Source organism: Myotis nattereri, assembly GCF_964212035.1.
Source record: "Myotis nattereri genome assembly, chromosome: 12".
Lineage (NCBI taxonomy): Eukaryota > Metazoa > Chordata > Mammalia > Chiroptera > Vespertilionidae > Myotis > Myotis nattereri.
The window spans coordinates 52,216,183-52,237,326 of record NC_138087.1 but is presented as its reverse complement, the minus strand read 5'-3'; the positions used below and the strand labels follow the sequence as shown (position 1 = coordinate 52,237,326).

General features: G+C 41.4%; 2 protein-coding genes across 2 annotated transcripts in view; both read left to right on the top strand.

Annotated features, from left to right (window-relative positions):
* TOPORS (TOP1 binding arginine/serine rich protein, E3 ubiquitin ligase) overlaps nt 1–21,144 on the top strand; it is a 49,190-nt gene that overhangs the window by 12,212 nt on the left and 15,834 nt on the right. The window contains exons 4-9 of the mRNA XM_081102914.1: nt 7,744–7,878; nt 13,066–13,247; nt 16,123–16,242; nt 19,000–19,101; nt 19,507–19,660; nt 20,145–20,403. Coding sequence (XP_080959040.1) covers nt 7,744–7,788 — 45 coding nt within the window. The 3' untranslated portion in view covers nt 7,789–7,878; nt 13,066–13,247; nt 16,123–16,242; ... (1 more) ...; nt 19,507–19,660; nt 20,145–20,403. The remainder of the gene's footprint in view (nt 1–7,743; nt 7,879–13,065; nt 13,248–16,122; nt 16,243–18,999; nt 19,102–19,506; nt 19,661–20,144; nt 20,404–21,144) is intronic.
* Nucleotides 1,892–21,144, top strand: part of RIGI (RNA sensor RIG-I) — a 44,999-nt gene continuing 25,746 nt past the window's right edge. The window contains exons 1-8 of the mRNA XM_081102915.1: nt 1,892–2,145; nt 7,744–7,878; nt 13,066–13,247; nt 14,669–14,816; nt 16,123–16,242; nt 19,000–19,101; nt 19,507–19,660; nt 20,145–20,403. Coding sequence (XP_080959041.1) covers nt 2,040–2,145; nt 7,744–7,878; nt 13,066–13,247; nt 14,669–14,816; nt 16,123–16,242; nt 19,000–19,101; nt 19,507–19,660; nt 20,145–20,403 — 1,206 coding nt within the window. The 5' untranslated portion in view covers nt 1,892–2,039. The remainder of the gene's footprint in view (nt 2,146–7,743; nt 7,879–13,065; nt 13,248–14,668; nt 14,817–16,122; nt 16,243–18,999; nt 19,102–19,506; nt 19,661–20,144; nt 20,404–21,144) is intronic.

Sequence of the window (21,144 nt, the reverse complement as noted above, 5' to 3'; positions counted from 1 at the left end):
TTATTGGAGGTCATGGGTGGTGTAATGAGGGAACAAAATACAGGACATAAAGATTGGAAAGGAGCCCTAGCTGATTTGGCTCAGTGGATAGAGTTGGCTTGCAGACAGAGGGTGCTGGGGTTCTATTCTGGTCAAGGGCACATGCCCGGGTCGCAGACTCAATACCCAGTAGGGGGCGTGCAGGAAGCAGTTGATTACTGATTCTCATTGTTGATGTTTCCGTTTCCCTCTCCCTCTCTGAAATCAATAAAATATTTTAAAAAATTTTTAAAAGATTGGAAAGGAAGAAGTAAAAACCATGTATTCACAAGTTACATGACTATTTACCTAGGAAAATTTAAGGAATCTACAGAACAATTCCTAGAACCAATTAAGTGAATTTAGCAGTGTTGCATAAAACAAGGTAAAAAATAACAAACTTGTATTTCTATCTACTATCAACAAACAATTTGAAAATGAAACCTTAGAAACAATTTTATTTAGAGTAGCATCAAAGAACATAAAATAGTTAAGGGAGAGAAACATTGATCAGCTACCTCCCTCATGCACCCTAACCCAGTATGTGCCCTGACACCGGGGATCAAACTGGCCACCTTTGGTATACAGGACAGCACCCCAACCAACTGAACCACACTGGCCAGGGCAAAACCTGTACTGTTAAAACTTAAAATACTACTGAGGGAAAGTATAGAAAACAAATTCATAGATTAGAATTCAATGTTGTTAAAATGTCAATTCTCCCAAAGTTTATCTATAGGTTCAATGCCGTCCTGGTCAAAACCCTAATCACCTGTGTGTGGCAAGTGGGGGAAATTGACATTTATTCTTATGTCATAACAAAATGCAGAGATCCAGTATAATCTTTACAAAGCAGAATAAAGCAGTGTCAGCGCACAGATAAATGGAACTAATTAGAGTTAAAAATACACCTGCATACATACAGTCAATTGATTTTTTTTTTTACAAAGGTGCCAAAGCTATTCAATGGGAGCAGAAAAAATTTTCAACAAATGAAATACTTTGTGCTGTAACAATTAGAAGTAAAAAATGAAACATTGACCCCCTGCCTCATAGCACAACAAAATTAATTTGAAATTATCATAGACCTAAATGTCAAAGAAATAAAAGACAAAGAATACCTTAATGACCTAGGAGTAGGCAAAGATTTATTAGAAGACACAAAAAGCAGTGCACAGAGAAAAAACTGAAGTTTTGATTTCACCAAAACAAACTTTTGCTCAAGACACCTTTAAGAAAATTAAACGGTAAATCACAGACGAGGAGAAGACATTTGAGATACATATATTTGACAATGGGCTTGTTTCCAGAATAAATAAATAAACCTGTAAACCCATAATACTAACAAAAACCACTCAGGCAAAACCGAGGAGCAAATGCTTCACACACCAAAAAAAAAAAAAAAAAGTGGCCAATAAGTACATGAGGATGTGCCCAACATCATTAATTATCGAGGAGTTAAAAATTAGAACCACAATACACCAAGTTACATAAACAAGAAAACTGGCCAGGGTGTGTATTTACTGGGTGTGTATCTAGTTCCTTCCTCTTACTCTACCGGTGGGAATGCAAGTGGTAAGGATCTGGGAAAACAGGTGGCAGTTTCCTGTGAAGTTAAACATACGCCCGCACAACCCGGGGGAAGCGGTTCCACTGTAAACGCTTCTGAAAACTCAGGATTGTACCCTTCAAATCTGTGCACTTTATTTAATCTAAACTTTACCCCTATATTAGCAAAACAAAAAAAAAAAGATAAAATGAAAATCAAAAAAGCAATCCCCACGGGTCCCCACTGGTGGGAAAAGCAGGGAGCTGGAGAGGAAAGGAAACCGCGTGGGGAAGGCGGGGCGGGGAGGCTGCGCCCTGGCGTTGCCCTGCCCCTCTCCGCTAGTTGCGGTTTCGATTTCCCCGGCAGCTCTGCCTCTCCCCGCCGGCATCCTGAAAAAGCGCCTCCTGCTCGCTGTGCGCTTTAAAAGTGGGGCGCTGGTGAGGAGGGCCTTTGCGGGAGCCCAGCTGCAGGCATGACGGCCGAGGAGCGGCGGAATCTGCACGCCTTCCAGGACTATGTCACCAAGATTCTGGACCCTACCTACATCCTGAGCTACATGGCCCCCTGGTTTAAGGAGGGTGAGTGGTCGGCAGGGGCGCCCCCCCTTAGGACAGGAAACCTGTTCAGGACGTGTTTTCCCGTTGGTTTTATTACCCCTTCTTTTAATCAACACGGGTAGCCTGCTGGGAACGCGGGGTTTGTGGCAAGATCCCCACAGCATTTCAGACTAGAGCAGTGGTTCCCAACGTGGGGCACACGCCCCCAGGGGGGCAATTTGATTTTGAAGGGGGGCAATTCAAGAATGAGTTATTAACAGTGAAGTTTTTGCATTTCTTGTGGTTCTAAGGGCCTCATATACAGTATGTAAATATATATTGTGATATATTTATGCATTCCAGTTTTGAAACTTTATTTGCTATTTTTTCATATCATTTCATATTATTTTTTTTTAACAATTTCTTCCTCAGTACTGCAGCTGCCCTTTTGTTCTTTTATTTTTCTCTTTCATGGATGTCATGTTCTTTGGAAGCTTGTTTAGACCAAGTTAATGGCCTTTTAGGCTTCCTCCACGTGAATAGAAGTTCACTTTTTGAATAATAAGAATTATATGTCGCGGGGGCGGGCATCAAGATTTTAGAGATGCTTAGGTGGGGCATGGCCAAAAAAAGGTTGGGAACCACTGGACTAGTGGTTGTCAGAGTTTGAGGCTGACCTTGAGTGTTGGGGGCCAGATGTAAGCTGGCAAGGTCCTTGCACCTGCAGGGGCTAGCAAGGCTGGGACCCTTATCCACACAGTTTTCCCAGACTTGTGTGGATGGCGATTATCAGTAGAATGGGAGTAACATTTGTAGAATGAGAACAGCCTTTCATAGCTTGCCCAGAAGTCTGTACCTATTTACTGAGATCTGCTGTACTGAGAACTTGTCCTTCTGCTGTATCTCTCCCTTAGAGATTAAGAGGAACAAAGAACACATTCCTCTTGACAGACCTCCGATTCAGTGTGTTGTGTATAAATAGGATTGTATAGCTAATAAACTCGCTTCAGGTCATCAAGAGAACTGGGGTCCTCCCGACCCCGCTTTCCTGTCTTTCTTTCTTTTCTCAATTCCCACCTCCCTGCCTCAGCCCGGCTCAACCCTGTCAGGCTGGCCCTGACACTTGAGGACCCAACTGGGGAAACTGAGTCTCAGTGAGGTGAAATGACTTACTTAGGGGTACACATCTATTTAGATTCGAAGCTGAAGAAACAAGTCGCTGTCCATTTATTTCTATTAGTAGTTATGGCTACTGTTTTGTGCTGACATCAGCGATTCAGAAATAAGATACAGGCCCTGCCTTTAAATACTTCACAGCCCACGGTGTTGGGGATGGGACAGGGGTGAGGACAGATGTACACAAATGATTACAAAACACTCAGAGCTGCAAGAAAGTTCATGCTGACTCTGCAGGTCACTTCCAAAATAACTGAAAATGTGCGAAGGAGACTTGGACTGAATGACTTTAGGCTTTAATTCAGGTGTTTCCATTCAGCTTTTGATGCATATGATGATGGATAATGGCCATTAGGTACATTTGTATTGAAATGCCTTTTTTTTAATATACTTCATGGTATATTTTATTTATTTTTACAGTGAATAATGTTTTTTTACTGATTTTTTTTCTTTATTGATTAAGGTATTACATATGCGTCGTTATCCCCCCCATTTCCCCCCCCCCCCCCCCCCCCGTATTGAAGTGCTTTGTGCTGGAGGTAAGCGCAGACTTTGGGAAACAGAAGGGAGATGGTACTGGGAGGGAATTCAGGTGAGTGGATCTGGCAATTTCTTTTCAGACTCCCAGTGCCTACATGCCTTTCCTGATGTGAGTCAGTTTTTGGAAATTGCATTTAAGCATTTGGATAACCGCCCTAACCACTTTGGCTGGGTGGATGGAGCATCAGCCTGCGGACTGAAGGATCCCAGGTTCGATTCCGGTCAAGGGCATGTACCTGAGTTGCGGGCACATCCCCAGTGGGGGGGGGTGCAGGAGGCAGCTGATCGATGTTTCTCTCTCATTGATGTTTCTAACTCTCTATCCCTCTCCCTTCCTCTCTGTAAAAAATCAATAAAACATATATATTTTTAAAAAGCAGTTGGATAACTTTTCTGCTAAATGTCTGCAAAACCAGACTACAGGCTGTGGAGTGAGGAGTGAGAGTATACCACCAACAGTGAACCTCCACTTTCTAGTTGTGCTCAGAGTGAAGTCACAAAATAACATCCTAGTGACTACAGAGTAGCTTCCGCCCCTGAAGACTGTAAGCCCATGCAAGACATTCTTTTAGAATTTCCTGGAATGGGTGAAACACTAACAAACTGGTGTGAATTCCATTCTTTCATATTGATTCAATAAACAACTCACGTGTCAGGCCTTATGCTAGCATTGGAGATAATTTACCCATATTTCTGCATATATAACCTAATAGGAAGCATCATGTTAGGACTAAGGAATTCATAGTGAACGAGATAGAAATGGTCCCTGCCTTGATTGAGATTAGAGTGCATATGTGAAGGCAGGTAACTAAATAAACAATAGATAATAAAGTGTGGCAAGTGCTTTGATGGAAAACCATAGTATGCTGTGGGAGTGCATAGGTAGGATAGTTTTTAATGCATATGTTAGATTTAATTTACAGTTACAATGCAACCACAGTAAAAATAACCAAAAGATAAGTAAAATGTCTTTAAAAATTCTAGTCTGACTGGTATGGCTCAGTGGTTAAGCATTGATCTATGAACCAGGAGGGCATGGTTCAAATCCTGGTCAAGGCACATGCCTGGGTTGCAAGCTCAATCCCCCCAGCGTGGGGCCTGCAGGAGGCAGCCGATCAATGATTTTCTCTCATCATTGATGTTTCTATCTCTCCCTCTCCCTTCCTCTCTGAAATCAATAAAAAAAAAAAATCTTTTTTAAAAATAAGTAAAACAAAAAGCAAGCTGAAGAACACTATGTATATTATCTTCATTTTGAATGTTAAAGGTACCATAGAGGCTTTATTTCAAGTCCCTCACCAGAGGCAACTTTTATCATTTAGTTGGTTTGTATCTTTACTGTTCATTTCTTTTTTTTAAATTTATCTTTATTGTTGAAAGTATTACAGATATTTCCTTTGTTTTGTTTTTCCCATTGACCCCCTTCACCCCACACCGGCCCCTCCTAGGCCTTCATCAGCTACTGTCTGTGTCCATGGGCTATGCATATGTGCATATAAGGTCCTGGTTAATCTCTTTCCCACCCCTACAGTGCATATACATGGGTCCATAAACTTTTTGTTTTCTCCCCATCTTTTTCTGTTTTCTATTAGATTGATAAAGTTTCTATATCTCCTGTTTTTTCTCTTGGAAGCTGTGGATTTTATGGGTCAACCTTAATTGTGACAAGTATATTCTATCAGTCAGGATTCAGTCAGAGAGTGGAAACACTAATGAGGGCAAATACTGGGGAGCACACCTCGAGCAATCAGAGTCCCTAAAGCATAAGAGGAACCAAGAGTACAAGAGCTTCTTTGTTTAGAGAATTAACTATCCCAAATGTCCTCCTTCTTGCAGTGGCTATGCCCACTCTGGCCAATGATCTGTTCCCAGGTGTGACTGACAGACAGGTACCTTCCCGGGTACTTTACTGGGCATGCGTCCGTATATCCTTCTCCCTGTCCAGTCCCTTCCCCCTGCAATCTGTGGGGAACAGATCGGTGGCCCCCTGGGGAATGTAAAGCTTTAGCTTCCTGGTGAAGCTGCCCAAATGACATGCCTGTAATAGCTGGCCTTCTTTGCTCCTTTGTTCTTGTTATTAATACTAGGTTAATTACAATGGTACCCAAATTAGATATGGTGATAGTTTCACAACTCTTAAAAATCATTGAATTTTATTGTTGCTAAGACAGAGAAGGAAGGCATCCCTTCCTTTCATTCAGCATACCTTTGTTGAGTATCTGTTACCTACTGTGTTCTCTTCTAATCCCTGAGAATATGATGGTTGACCATCCAGACATCTGGCTTACTCCCTTGGGATTTACATTCCATTGGCAATGTGGGGAAAAGTGGAAAATTACCAAATGTCAGGTCATAATGAAGGCAACGGTTTGATTACCACCTCAGACAAGGAGTTAGTGTACAAAGTGTGTATGACAACCTGCTGGTGGGTACTTTCCTGCTACCTGGCCTCACTTTTTTTCTCTTTAGCTCCTTTTGCTTTCTCTTTTCTGCCATACTGCCTACTGTCTTAGCAAGAACCTGGAAAAAGGACCATGGAAATATCTCTTTATTTCTAACTTTGCTTGCTGAATCCACTGTAATTGTTACTGATGCTGTGGAGTGGTCCTATCCTCACACTCTTAGTCCTGCAGTTAATTCAGACTTTTGAACAAGAGACTATGAAAATGTTGGAAGAAGCCTTTCTTCCATCTAAACCAGAACTACCATGACTTTGCCCTTGTTGTGGGAGACTTTTTCGTATATCTGTAAGAAACTTCTTTTCTTTATAATAATCGTTTTGTTTCTCAACTCCCTTGATGGGGCTTTTTCTGTATATCCTTGGTTATAGAACTTCTTTTCAGCTAGACTTCAGGTGATTCTCAGTGATGGTTCTGTAGTTTAGTTGTAATTTTGATGTGGTCGAGGGAGGAGGTGAGCACATTGTTTACCTCCTCCGCCATCTTGAGCAGAAGCCAATACACTCCTTTTCTTTAGGACTGCCTTAGAGTGTGCTCCTAGACTTCATACCAAAGTAGGAGCATTTCCAGAAAGGATGGCGGGGTTGGTGAAGAATGAGCAGAGAATTTGCTGCCTTCCTGCTGTGCCTTCTATTGCTGTTTTGTTACAATGTCCATCTCCACTTCATAAATTTTGACAACCCTGTTCAGGCTTTTCTTTCAGTTATTGTCATAATTAGCTAGTTATTAATATTAATAATATGAAGAGAGCAAAGGGGAGGCCAGACATAATAAGCATGGTCATCTGGGCAGCTTCACCAGGAAACTACAGCTTCAAGCTTCCCAGGGAACCACCTGTCCATACCCTGCAGATCACTGGGGGAAGGAACCCAACAAAGAGGAAGATAAGCACATGTGCAGTGAAGTCTGGGTGTCATAGGGAAGGTCCTTGTTTGCCAGTCTACCCTGGGAAAAAGATAATTGGCTAAGGGGGTGAAGCCACTGCAAGCACATGAGGTCTTGAAGGGTTCATTGGTTAAGCGCCTGGCTACAGTCCCCAAAGAGTTCCTCTCTCTCTTGAGCTCTCTTGCTCTTTGACCTGCACTTGCCCACCATGTGGCCGTAAGCATGCAATGGACTGGAGCTGGGAACACAAGCTAAGCTAGCCAGATGCTGGATTGGACTGTGCTTTAATATGAAGTGGAAACTCTGGGCAGTGGCCTTAATTCTAGCCTGCTGAAGGCAAGATTGGACTTTTTCCATGGTGGGAAGGAGGGAAATGGGACATTGGAAATCTAGGGGTTCAATTCCACAGAAATAAAGATCATTCCTCCTCCCTCAAGAGTCTCAGAAAATTCATTTTCTTGCAACATCCCAGGAACTCCACTTCCACAGGTTACAGAGGCTGCCACAGAGAGCACGCCACCAATAACACAATGGTTAATGGCTCTACAGTTTGATGAATCACTCTTGCTTCTCTCTGTAGATGAGGTGCAGTATATTCAAGCTGAGAAAAACAACAAGGGTGTGATGGAGGCTGCTACACTTTTTCTCAAGTTCCTATTGGAGCTCCAGGAGGAAGGCTGGTTTCGTGGCTTTTTGGATGCTCTTCACCATGCAGGTTTGTTTATTCTTTTCCCTCACAAATCAAAGTATATTACTTGACTGTTTCCAAATGCTGTAAAAGTGAAATGCTATTAATCTTGAGGTGTCCACATATAATTAGTCTTTTTAAAAATGTTTTTATTGATTTTTAGAGAGAGAGGAAGGGAGAAGAGAAGGATAGAGTGATAGAAACATTGATGAACGAGAAACATCATCGATTGACTGCCTTCTGCATGCCCCCTGCTAGGGATTGAGTCCTCAACCCAGGCATGCGCCTTGACCAGGAATCAAACCAGTGACCTTTTGGTCCCTGGGTTGACACTCAACTGCTGAGCCATACCAGCAGGTCTAGTTCATGTCTTTTAATCTGAGGCAATGTAAAGACTATTTTCAGGCAGATAATATAATTGTCTACCTGAAATATCTAAAGGAGTCTACAGAGTATTGTAAGTAATGGTAGAATTTAGCATCTTCATTGCATAGAAGATAGTATACAAAAGTTAGTTGCATTTTCACCCACTGGAAGCAAATAGAAGTATCATTTATATTAGTAACAAAAGTTATCATGTATTTAGAAATAAACCCAGCAAAAGGTGGGTAAAGTCTGAATGGAGAACATGATAAAATGTTATTGAAAGATATTAAAGAAGTCCTATTTAAATGGAAATACATACCCATGTGTATGAAGAGGACAACTTGATATCATAAAAATATCATCTCTCCCTATATTGACCTATATATTCAATACAATTCTAGTAAAAATCTTACATGCTTTTTTATGAGTTTGACAAGCTGATTCTAAAATGTATTTGAAAGAATTATGACCCAAGGACAATCAGTAACTCTCTAAAGAAGAATTAAATAGTCTGGGGTTTTCCCTTTGAGATATCAAGTTTTATTGTAAAGCTGTAGGCATTGAGACAGTGCAACTCTGTTCCTAGAACCAACCAGCTGACCAATGAAATAGAATAGAGTCTTCAACTAGGCTAATGTATTTATGGAAACCTGTTATATTATAGATCTCTGGGAAAGGAGGATTATTAGGAAAGGAGGGGCTTTTTGATTAATTGCAGTGGACCATTACAAACAGGATAGTTTAAAGAGGATAAGATTAAAAACCAAACAAACCTTAACTTTCCTATCCAAGCGGATACAAATAAATTTGTGTTCCTTAATTCATTCCATTCATATATACACACACAATATGAATTCAAAAGAATTAAAGATTTAATTCTAAAAGGTAAAATTTTAACAATTTTACAAGAGAATATAGGATCATATTTTTATGACCTTGGATTATGGCAAGATTTCTGAAACAAGATATTCAAGCATTAACCATAAAAGAAAGATTGAAAAGTTCCATGACATTAATATTAAGAGCATTCGTTTGTCAAAACACACTATAAAGAAAGTGAAAAAAAGCAGATTGGGAGAAGATATCCGCAAAATACATTATGACGAAAGAATTAATATATAGAATGTTTTTTAAAAGGCTTTAAAATCAATTAGGAAAAGAAAGAAAACTTCAGCCCTGGCCAGTGTGGCTCAGTTGGTTGTAATGTCTTATGCACTGAAGGGTCGCAGATTCAATTCCTGGTCAGGGCACAAACCCATGGTTTTATCCCCAGTTGGGGTGTGTATGGGAGGCAACCAATCAATGTTTCTGTCTCGCATTGATGTTTCTCTCTTTATCCTCCCTTCCTCTCTCTCTAAAAATAATTATTATAAAAATAATTAATTAATTTTTATTATAAATTAGGAACATAATGAGGTAACATTTTATAACTAGTAGATAGCCAAACTTAATAAGTCCAACAGTGTTAAGGCTTGAAGAGGACATTTAATAACGGATAATCTTAGATATCACCCTACAGCCCTGGCCAGTGTGGCTAGTTGGTTGTGCGTTGTCCCATGCACCGAAAGCTTGCCAGTTTGATTTCTGGTCAAGGCACATGCCTGGGTTGTGGGTTCAATCCTTGGCGTGCAGGAGGCAGCCAATGGATGTTTCTCACTCTCTGCCTGTCCCTTCCTCTCTCTCTCAAATCAATAAAAACATATTTAATTTAAAAAAAATCACCCTACAGAGTGTAACTTGATAAAACTATTTTGAAAAACAGTGGCATAGTTCAACTCCCATGTATCCTGTTGAACAGTGTTACTCTTAGGTATGTACCCTAAAAAAATTCTTACACATATATTCCCAAATTCATACATAAATGTTCACAGTATAATTGTTTGTATTAACAAAAGCAAGCAAGCAAACAAAACTAGAAGCAACCTTGAGAAGAGGAGAATGGAAAAATAATTTTTAAAATATTCACGAGCCGAAACCGGTTTGGCTCAGTGGATAGAGCGTCGGCCTGCGGACTGAAAGGTCCCAGGTTCGATTCCGGTCAAGGGCATGTACCTGGGTTGCGGGCACATCCCCAGTAGGAGATGTGCAGGAGGCAGCTGATCGATGTTTCTAACTCTCTCTCTCTCTTCCTTCCTCTCTGTAAAAAATCAATAAAAAAAAATATATTAAAAAATATATATATTCACGTGATGGTTGAATATACTGCAATGAAAAGGTATTGTTACAGAAGACCAAAGAAATACCAAGCTCGCTTCGTAGAGAAAGGGAGGGACCCCATTTATTAACATTAGTGGACTCCGGGAATAATTTCCAAATCAGAGTGAAGAAACATGCAGAGAGCCTGTCTATGTATCCCACTGGGGTCTTTGTCTTGCAGATAGGCCCCTGGCCCCCTGCCCCCTTCGTGGCCCTGCAGAAAGGCCCCCAGGTATCAGGCCACATCCTGGCACAGCATAACAACCCTCCCCCACCCAGGGCAGTGCATTGTTCACAGTTTTTATGGCCTGACACGCCTTGCTAGACCAGTTTCCTCCTCAGTATGAGCAAAGCTACAGACAACAACACAGGTGAAGCTTAGAAATGTAATATTAAACTGTTTTAAAAATCAGAGAAAATTCCTTTTAGTAGAATATAATTATAAAGTTCCACGCAAGCTAAACAAAACATATTGTTTAGAGAATCAAAGATATGTCATGCAACTACTCAAAAAAATTAAGGGATTGATACATCAAATACAGGGTAGGAGTATATTTGCAAGGAGATAGGAGGGTGGGAGAAAAAGAGGCACACACCTGCAATATAATGGAATATTCTAGTTCTTAAGTTGTGAATGGATTTACATGTATTCATTTTGTTGTTCTGCTATTTATTTACACTAATAAAAGAGGAACATGCAAATTAACCATTACTCTGCTACACTCACCAGCCAATCATGAGCAAGTATGCAAATTAACCCAACTAAGATGGCAGCAGCCACAGAGCTGGAGCAAGCAGGAGGCTTGGGTTGCCCCCAGCGATGGAGGAAGCCAAGCTTCCCGCCTGCCCTGGCCGGCCCTGAGCTCTGTTCAAGGCTACAAAGTTTCAGGTATAGAAGATAAATAAATCCCAGATACCTGCTTCCAGCCCGCCCTGGCCTCTGCTCAAGGAGGCGCTGAAAAAAAGAAAAAGAGAGAGGCTGGGAGCTTGGGTCGCCGGGGGGCGTGCCCAGCCTGAAAACGGCCATCAGCCCCTCACTCAGGCTGGCCAGGCACCCCAGCAGGACCCCCCCACCCAACCCTGAAGGGGCTGTGGGCAGCCTGAAAATGGCCCTCAGCCCCTCACCCCGGCTGGCCACACCCCCACGGGGTGAGGGTCCTCTCTGGGGGGCGTGGCCAGCCTGAAAACAGCCCTCAGCCCCTCAAGCAGGCTGGCCAGGCCCCCCAGCGGGACCCCCCCACCCTGAAGGGGCTGTGGCCAGCCTGCAAACAGCCATCAGCCCCTCATCCAGGCTGGCCAGGCATCCCAGTGGGGACTCCCATCCTGAAGGGGGTGTGGCCACCCTGCAAAAAGCCATCAGCCTCTCACCAAGGCTGGCCAGGTACCCCAACAGGACCCCCACCCTGATCCAGGATACCCTTCAGGGCAAACCAGCCAGCCCCCACCCGTGCACCAGGCCTCTATCTATACTAATAAAAGGGTAATATGCTAATTAGACTGGGAGACCTTCCAGGAGACCTTCCAGACATTCTTCTGGACAGAGCCATGGTGGCGGGGCCGAGGTAGAGGCGGTTAGAGGCCAAGAGAGGAGGGCAGTTGTGGGTGATCAGGCTGATGGGGGGCGGGGCCGTTGGGGGTAAGCAGACTAGCAGGGGGGCCAATTGGGGGCAAGGAGGCCATCAGTGGGGGTCAGTTGGAGGTGATCAGGACAGCGGGGGGGCGCAATTTGGAGTGAGCAGGCCAGCAGGGGGGCAGTTGGGGGTGAGCAGGCCAGTGGGGAGGGAAGGTGGGGGTGAGCACACTGGCTCAGGGGACAGTTGGGGGTGAGCAGGCCAGCAGGCAGAGTGGTTAGGGGCAATCAGGCAGGCAGGCAGGCAGGTGAGTGGTTAGGAGCCAGTAGTCCCGGATTGTGAGAGGGATGTCCGACTGCCAGTTTAGGCCCGATCCCTGTAAACCGACAGTAGGACATCCTTTGTGGGGTCCCAGATTGGAAAGGGTGCAGGCCGGGCTGAGGGGCACCCCCCCACACACACAAATTTTGTGCACTGGGCCACTAGTATACTAATAAAAAGGTTGTGGGCCTTAAGATTGGACAAGCCTGGTAATTCTTTAGAGAACTTTAGAGTGAAGCATTCTTGGATTATTACAATTGGAAGTAATTTTTTTCCACCTCAGATTTTCTCATTATACTTAGTTTTGTTTTCTTGGAATAACACAGAAGGTAATCTCCTAAGGGGCTGGAATTATAATCTATATTTCTGTTTGCCTTTACTAATTTGCACTGACAAACTTAACATGATGGCTTGGCTCATTGAAAGATAAATCAGGAGTTGTAGGTGGGATCTATGGATGCACTTTGGAAGGAAGATTTTATACTAAGATCAAATGTAAAACCTCACATATATCCTTTGTATTTTCTCCCAAGAGATGATAAATATTGTTAGAAGATCTAAAATGTTGTGTACCTAAAATGAATATCGAGTTTTCTTTTTGAAAGTTCATAATAACCAAGGAGATTTAGATATTTTTGAGTTCTCTCACTGTACATTCAGACATGATTTCTTGATATTAAATAATCTCAAAGTATTTTTCAGTTGGTCTCATAAAAGCCCCCAATTCTCTTTCTCTCTCTCTCTTTTTTTTTTTTTTCAGGTTATTCTGGGCTTTATGAAGCCATTGAAAGCTGGGATTTCCACAAAATAGAAAAGTTGGAGGAACATAGATCACTTTTAAGGCGTTTGCAACCAGAATTTAAAACAAGAATTAATCCAAATGATATCCTTCCTGAACTATCTGAATGTTTAATTAATCAGGAATGTGAAGAAATTAGACAGGTAATTTAATTAAAATAAAATTTTGAATTGGGAAATAATTTGAACATGGAAAATGTTTTCTGTTTTCTATTATGCTTTAGACCTAAGAAAGATCCTGCAACCCACAAAATTCTTCAAATCTCAGGCTTAATTACCTAGAATAGTAATTTAATTGTGAATTGAGTAATTTTTATGTCACAAATTTTTTCAGGTTTGTCCTATTTTCAGTTAAAAAGATTTTTATTGCTTTCTGAATAATGTTTTATGCAAATTTAAATAAAATCAACCAGCTTAGCAAATTTAAAAAAGCCATATAATCTAGTGGCTAAGTATTCAGGCTCTAGACACAAACTTTGTTAGAATCCTAACTCAACCACTTACTAGTGATATGATCTTAGGCAAGTTACTTAGTTTCTCTAAGCCTCTGTTTATTCATGTTTAAAATGGTGTCTTATTGCTATATTTTTATAAATACTAAATTAGATAATATATGTAAAGTGCTTACATACGCCTGGTGCATAATAAGTGCTCAATAAATTTTAGTTATTATGATTATGATTAATAATAAAAGTCATGTAAATCTCACCACCTTGAAAAACCCATTTGTTAATATTTGGTTATGTCCTTTCAAATATCTCTCTATGCCAATATACCCATATTTTGAATGGCTAGCATGTGGGTTGTTTTCCTAATATTGCTGATGATGATTGAATATAAGATCTCAGAGGAGGTGAGAATACTTGACTTGACATAGTGATACACTATGAAGAGGACAAGGACAAAGGAAGGGTTTTTTATTCTATTTATTTATTTATTTTTAAATATATATTTTATTGATTTTTTACAGAGAGGAAGAGAGAGTGATAGTTAGAAATGTTGATGAGGGAGGAACACCGATCAGCTGCCTCCTGCACAACCCCTTCTGGGGATGTGCCCGCAACCAAGATACATGCCCTTGACCAGAATCAAACCTGGGACCCTTCAGTCCGCAGGCCAACGCTCTATCCACCGAGCCAAACCGGTTCGGGCAGTGGTCGACAAACTGCAGCTCGGCAAACCGCGGCTCGCGAGCCACATGCGGCTCTTTGGCCCCTTGAGTGTGGCTCTTCCACAAAATACCGACTTCTGTGCATGGGCCACGAAGTTTCAATCGCACTGTTTGTGCGCGCCCGCACATGGTATTTTGTGGAAGATCCACACTCAAGGGGCCAAAGAGCCGCATGTGGCTCGCGAGCCACGGTTTACGGACCACGGGATTAGGGCAAAGGAAGGGTTTTTTAAAAAATTGTGTAGGATGGGGCAAAAATGTTCATGAATAAGACCTATTGAACCAAACAATAATTTTAAATCAGATAGCACTTAAGTTGGTATTTCTTCGATAAAACCTCATAAAAGGAAAACTTTGAAATAATTGATCAGTCAACTGCAGTTGTCTTGCTCAGGTTTGTTCCAACAAGGGGCCGATGGCAGGTGCAGAGAAAATGGTTGAATGCCTTCTCAGATCAGACAAGGAGAACTGGCCCAAATATTTGAAACTTGCTTTGGAGAAAGAAGAGAGCAATTTTAGTGAACTGTGGATTATAGAGAAAGGTAGGATTTTGAAGGAACAGTTCTGAAGGGGGGAGGGGAGCGTCTGAAAGCATACTCTGCTTCCTCATAGTTCTCCTTAGGGCTTCCTTCACTCCTACCTGTTTTTCACTCGCTGTCAGAGGCATTTTTCCCCTCTGATACCCATCGCCACCTCTCTAATGAGAGATCAGCATGAAATTGAATTCTGGAAGGCAAGGGGCTACTTGCCTACAGAAGTAGTTTGGGTGTATATAACCCCTAAATATGGACCAGGGCAAACCGTTCTCATCCAGAATTAGCCCATTTGGCCCAAAGGACTTGGGGGAGGCAGGGTCTGAGCTCACTATATTTGGGTTTAGATTATCAGAGAAATCTCTTGAAAATTCAAGAGTTAAGAGGGTCCAAACCAGGACTTATCCCTTTTCACAGTAGATTCATGATAGACATTGCTTGGTTCTCTGCCTGGAAGCCATCTGGAACTGAACCAGAGCAGGATTGAAAAAAATAATCTATTGTGATTAAGTATCTGAGTCCTGAAGCTAACCTCAAAGCATCATTTTAAAGCAGCGGTTCTCAACCTGTGAGTCGCAACCCCTTTGCGGGTTGAACGACCCTTTCACAGGGGTCGCCTAAGACCATTGGAAAACACATATATTATTCATAATGTTTTTGTGATTAATCACTCTGCTTTAATTATGTTCAATTTGTAACAATGAAAATACATCCTGCATATCAGGTATTTACATTACGATTCATAACAGTAGCAAAATTACAGTTATGAAGTAGCAACGAAAATAATTTTATGGTTGGGGGTCACCACAACATGAGGAACTGTATTAAAGGGTTGCAGCATTAGGAAGGTTGAGAACTACTGTTTTAAAGGTTGAGTTTGGTAAACCCTCTTAGCTTTTTGTGGCTTCTTTAGATCACAAGTTGTTCCAGAAATACACATCTGGTTTCGTGGGGAGGCCAGGAAAGGAAGACAGGAATATCTTCTTTAGTGTGCATATGAGCCACCGGGGCATCTTGTTCAAATGCAGATTCTGATGCTGTAGGGGTTCAGGAGTCTGCATTTCTAACAAGTTCCTGAAATTGCTGATCTGTGTCCTACACTTTGAATAATAAAGTCCGAAATGACTTTGGAGTTCAAACTCCAAATTGAGATAGCAAACTTGAAAAGATTCTTTTAATTGTTTTAAAGGTGACAGGAATGTTTGTGAGAAATCTTAATGGGAGTTTACAATTTTAGTATTATGACCTCATTGTGAGGCTTTCACAATCAATTAGTTTATGTAAAGATTCTAAGATGCTTTTTGGTCTCATAAAGGTGCAAAAGAGGAAACGAAAGAGCTTGAGGATGGAGAAATAGAAACTTCCGACGTACAGATTTTCTACAAGGAAGAACCAGAATGCCAGAATCTTAGTCAGAATTCATGTCCACCTTCAGGTACCCAGCACTCTTTTTTCTTTTCCATATGTTGCCCTTCAAGTATTTTGTGTGGGGACATGTTTTCAGTACCAAAAGTCACAGTCTTATGAAAAGGTTTTTAAGGGAAAGTAATAAAGAAAAGAGAATTTACATGACAAGAAATACTTTTTTCTATGGTTAGGAATTCAGTTGTCAACTTCTTCCTCTTCTATCTTCTTTTTTTGGTCTTCTTTTATCACTAAGAAAATACAGGCATCTCTAACATGAAAATGCAAATAGTCCTCCCAGAAACTCAATGTCCATGAGCTCCTGCTTTCACATACAGGATTTTAAAAATCAGCCCTGCTTTCTAATGAAATATTCCTACTATTTGAGAGTCATTTGCTATCTTTCCTTCTAGGATCCCAGGGCTGCAGTGTAAATTGATGAAGTTTGTGCGCTGCCCATGTGGACGCGGCTGAGGGTTGAGAGGGGATTGAGATCCAGCTTGTGCTGTTTGTCAAACAAGGGCTATGTCCTCTGAGCAGAGAGCTTTTTCTAATTCATACAAAGGCCCGGTATGAGTTACCTGTGGCTGTAAAAGGCCCATCTTATTCTTTTCATGAGACCAGAAAGTTGCATAATAAGCCATAGTAAAAAGTTATTTACCAAAGGGCACCAGGGGGAAAATTATGATATACATGAGTAGTGTTAGAAGAAAGATGTGATTTGGGGATAACACCATGAGAAGCAAATTTATAGATTACTTCTGCAACTGAATGATTCAAGTTTTTGGTCATTTCAAAATAAAATAAATGAATGTAAGTTGCTTTCAACTTTTGTGACATGTGAAAGGTCCTTAGTGAACTCTCTAAACCGTTTAGAAAGTCTCCTTTTCTTTCAAATGGATAGTTTGGACTCAATAGATGATTTTCAAGGTATTTGTGGCTTTTAACATATTTCCATTTGCTTATCTATTAGTGATATAAAGCCTCTGATTGTTTTTTAAAACTTCTGGTTCTTGCCTGCTGGCATGGCTCAGGGGTTGAGCGTAGACCTATGAACCAAGAGATCACAGTTTGATTCTGGTCAGGGTACATACCCAGGTTGTGGGCTCAGTCCTTAGTGGGGGGAGTGGGGGGGGGGTGCAGGAGGCAGCCAGTCAATGATTCTTTCCTCATCATTGATGTTTCTATCTCCCTATCCCTTCCTCTCTGAAATTAATAAAAATTTATATTAAAAACAACAACAACAAAAAACTCCCTTTATAACTCTGTAAACATTCCTGATTACGGCCAATGTGCTCTCCTCTGGCCATCCTGACCCAAAGATGGCCAGTCTGTGTCACACATCTTTCTTAACTTCCAGGGAACTAGGTTCACCCCATAGTCCCCAGGAAAACCTTTCTTAAAATTCTTTAACATACATTCTAAAACAGTGGGTTTGGAGGAACTACTTCCCATATTTGCAGTTAAACCATGTAATACCTCCCAGTTAAAGAGACACAGGACAAACACAAGGTAACTTTCGCTTCACACAGACTCTTAAATTCACAGTCAGTCTGAGCTTTGACTTCCACTAACAGAAATTCCCTGAACCGAGGCAAATATTTTGCCTAAGTGGTGATCAGCCACTTCTTCTGTCCCAAAAGACAGTCCTGAACTCAGACTGCTCCCCCCAGGGGAAAACTTACCAGTCAGGCGTCTGGTTCCAGAAAGGGCTTTTCTGTCCTGCTTGAAGTCCACTGGGGCGCAAGCGGGGGTCCCGGTCATCCGGGTCCGATGAGGACTGAATCCAGTAAATCACTGGAGGCATGCCTTTCCCATCTTCAGAAGGGAGCTGGGCAAAAGGGCCGGCCATTGGCCTTTACCCGCGGTGCCCTAAGTAGACAGCATGACTGGTATTTTCCCGCCAACACACCAGATTAATGCAGAAGAATTAATCAGCTGGGCACTCAGAGGGTATTCAGAAAAGATAGCCTTTATTTCTAGATGCACACGTGCCGTGACTCAGGGGAGTCAGTTTCCAAATCCTGAGTGATGAATATGGATGAAGCTTTCCCTTTATACCCTTTAGTTTCTTTGTCCCCCAAGTATAGTACAGGCTTCTGGACTTTTCATGGGCTTTGCAGCCCCCTGTGAGTTAGGATGGGGGAAGTGAGATTACACTTAGAGGCCTGTCTGGTGCCAGCACTGCCAAACCCCTCAGGGTGTTGTATATGGTTCGTGGTTTATGGCCTCTGTAAATGGGAGTATTCTGGGAAACAGGTTCTGCAAGGCAGGACAGTCATCACAGATAGAATGGAGTTTATCTGCAAGCAAGAGTGTGCGTCAGAATTCAGATAGCTAGCCCCCAAATGTCTTATTTTCCCCTTCACTTTTAAGGGAAAATAGCCCATGTGAGAGCCTTCAGAATTACAAAGCATGACTGCTCTTCAAGAAGAGATTGCTTTGAGAATTCAAGATTTACACAGTTTAGTGTTTTTCAAAGATTTCTTGCTGTTTTGTTCCATGTAGCATTTCCTTTAACCGGTGGGCATCTGTGTTGCCCTGAATTAAGCCATTTGTTATTTTATTTTTTTCTTCCCTTTTTGCCATCACTACTTTGTCATTGAGGGAGAATTCTTCACTTCAAATCAGTGGAGAAGCTAGAAGGTTAAAAACAAGGATTGTAAACTTTCCGACATGAGGCCCTTCTTACTGGAGTCAGCATTCCTGTCTGTCTGACAATAGATAGCTATTGCCTTGATCCCTCAGGCAGAAACTCCTTGGTAATTTTGTTCCTTTTGTGTTTCAGAAGCATCTTGTATTCAGAGCCCAATTAAGCCAAGAAATTACCAACTAGAGCTCGCTCGTCCTGCTTTAGAAGGGAAAAACATAATAATATGTGCTCCTACTGGTAAGCTGATTGCCAGAACTTAGATGGTTTGTTTCTCTGCTTCCTTTTTTTCCCCCTTTTATTGAATACTGGGATGAAATGGGCAAGTTTTAGTTTTTTCCTTGTTCCATTTGTCTTTTGAGAAAACCATGTTATTAATATAGTCTCAAGGTATTTTAAAGAACCCGAGGGGAAAGAAAAATGCCATCTTTTCGCTTGCTGCAGGCCCTGACTGTTTGAGTTCATATTACCTAGGGAGTAGGTTAATATTTGTTAGTCCTGGTGTAATTCTGCCATTGTTTACCCATTCACATTACCGGTTTACTAGTCCATCCAGTGGTTTTAGGAGACCCAAAAAAAATTACCATTCGACAGAAATATTTCAATAGGATATTAGTGACCTATTCTTTTTCTTTATGTTAAAAGGTTGTGGGAAAACCCTTGTTGCACTTCTCATATGTGAACATCATCTTCAGAAATTTCCACGAGGACAAAAGGGGAAGATTGTGTTTTTTGCTAATCAACTCCCAGTGTATGAACAGCAGAAATCCGTCTTCTTACAATATTTTGAAAGACATGGGTAAGTATAACAGTTGTTCGAACTTGTTTTTCTCTAGCTTTATGTAACTGGGTGCTTTCTGCTTTGTTTTGGTTTTGGGAAACCATGATTCAAAAAATTCATAATAGATTCAGCTTTTATGGAATCCAGATGTAATTCCTTCAGGATTCAAGTCTGTTTTGTTAGCTATACCTGAAATCCTAAGTAAATGACTTAAGAGATACATTTTACCTTTAACTGGCACATTTAACTTTTTAATGATTTTATGATTTATTTACTATGACTTTTTAAGTACTAGTTTCTTAGTGACTTAATATATACTCCTAGCCGTTTTACCTAGCTTGCATTTATCGATCACTTACTATGTGTAAGACGTTGCTAAGCACTTGTCTCCTTTTTGACTTAGGGAGAATGCAGTCAATTAATGTTCTGATCTAGTGTTTCATATCTTTGTGGTTTCTCACTCACACCGTGGTTGGTAATAGGCAGTTTCTGTCATTTCCAGGTACAAAATTGCAGGCATTTCTGGAGCCACAGTTGAGAATATCTCAGTGGATCAGATTGTTGAGAACAATGACATCATCATTTTAACTCCACAGATTCTTGTGAACAGCCTTAAAAATGGGACTATTCCATCACTGTCTGTCTTTACTTTGATGATATTTGATGAATGCCACAACACCAGCAAACTCCATCCTTACAATGTGATCATGTTTCATTATCTAGATCAGAAACTTGGAGGATCTTCAGACCCACTGCCCCAGGTATCTGCAACATCAGATGGATTCCTCGGCAGAGCTGTCACCTTCCTAAATTGTATTGATTTACTCTTTTTAAAAAATATTTTTTTATTGATTTCAGAGAGGTAGGGAGAGGAAGAGAGAGATAGAAACATGAGTGATGAGAGAGAATCATTGATCAACTGCCTCCTGCACGCTCCACACTGGGGATTGAGCACGCAACTCAGGCATGTGCCCTGACCAGGAATTGAACTGTGACCACCTGGTTCATGATGGACGCTCAACCACTGAGCTGCATATACCAGGCTTGACTTACGTATATATATATGTTTCTGTTGACTTTTAGAGAGAGAGGAAGGGATAGGGATAGAGAGATAGAAACATCGTTGAGAGAGAAACATCATCGTTTCTCTACACATCCCCTACTGAGGATCAAGCCTGCAACCCGGACATGTGCTCTGACCAGGAATCGAACCAGTGACCTCTTGATTCATAGGCTGATGCTCAACAACTGAGCACACTGGCCAGGCTTGACTTACTCTTATGGCCACAGTGAAGATGTCCTTCTCAGGTTCTAAGTCCATATTATATGACTCATTGATTAAATTTGACTCATTGGTTAATTTATCCACTTAACAAATATGTATCAGGTGCCTCCATGCACTGTGCAAGGCACTGGGGATGCAAATATAAAAAGACATATTCCTTGCCTTCAAACAGCTGAAGTTTCATGGGGAGCCGGTTATGTTAGAATTACGTCATAGT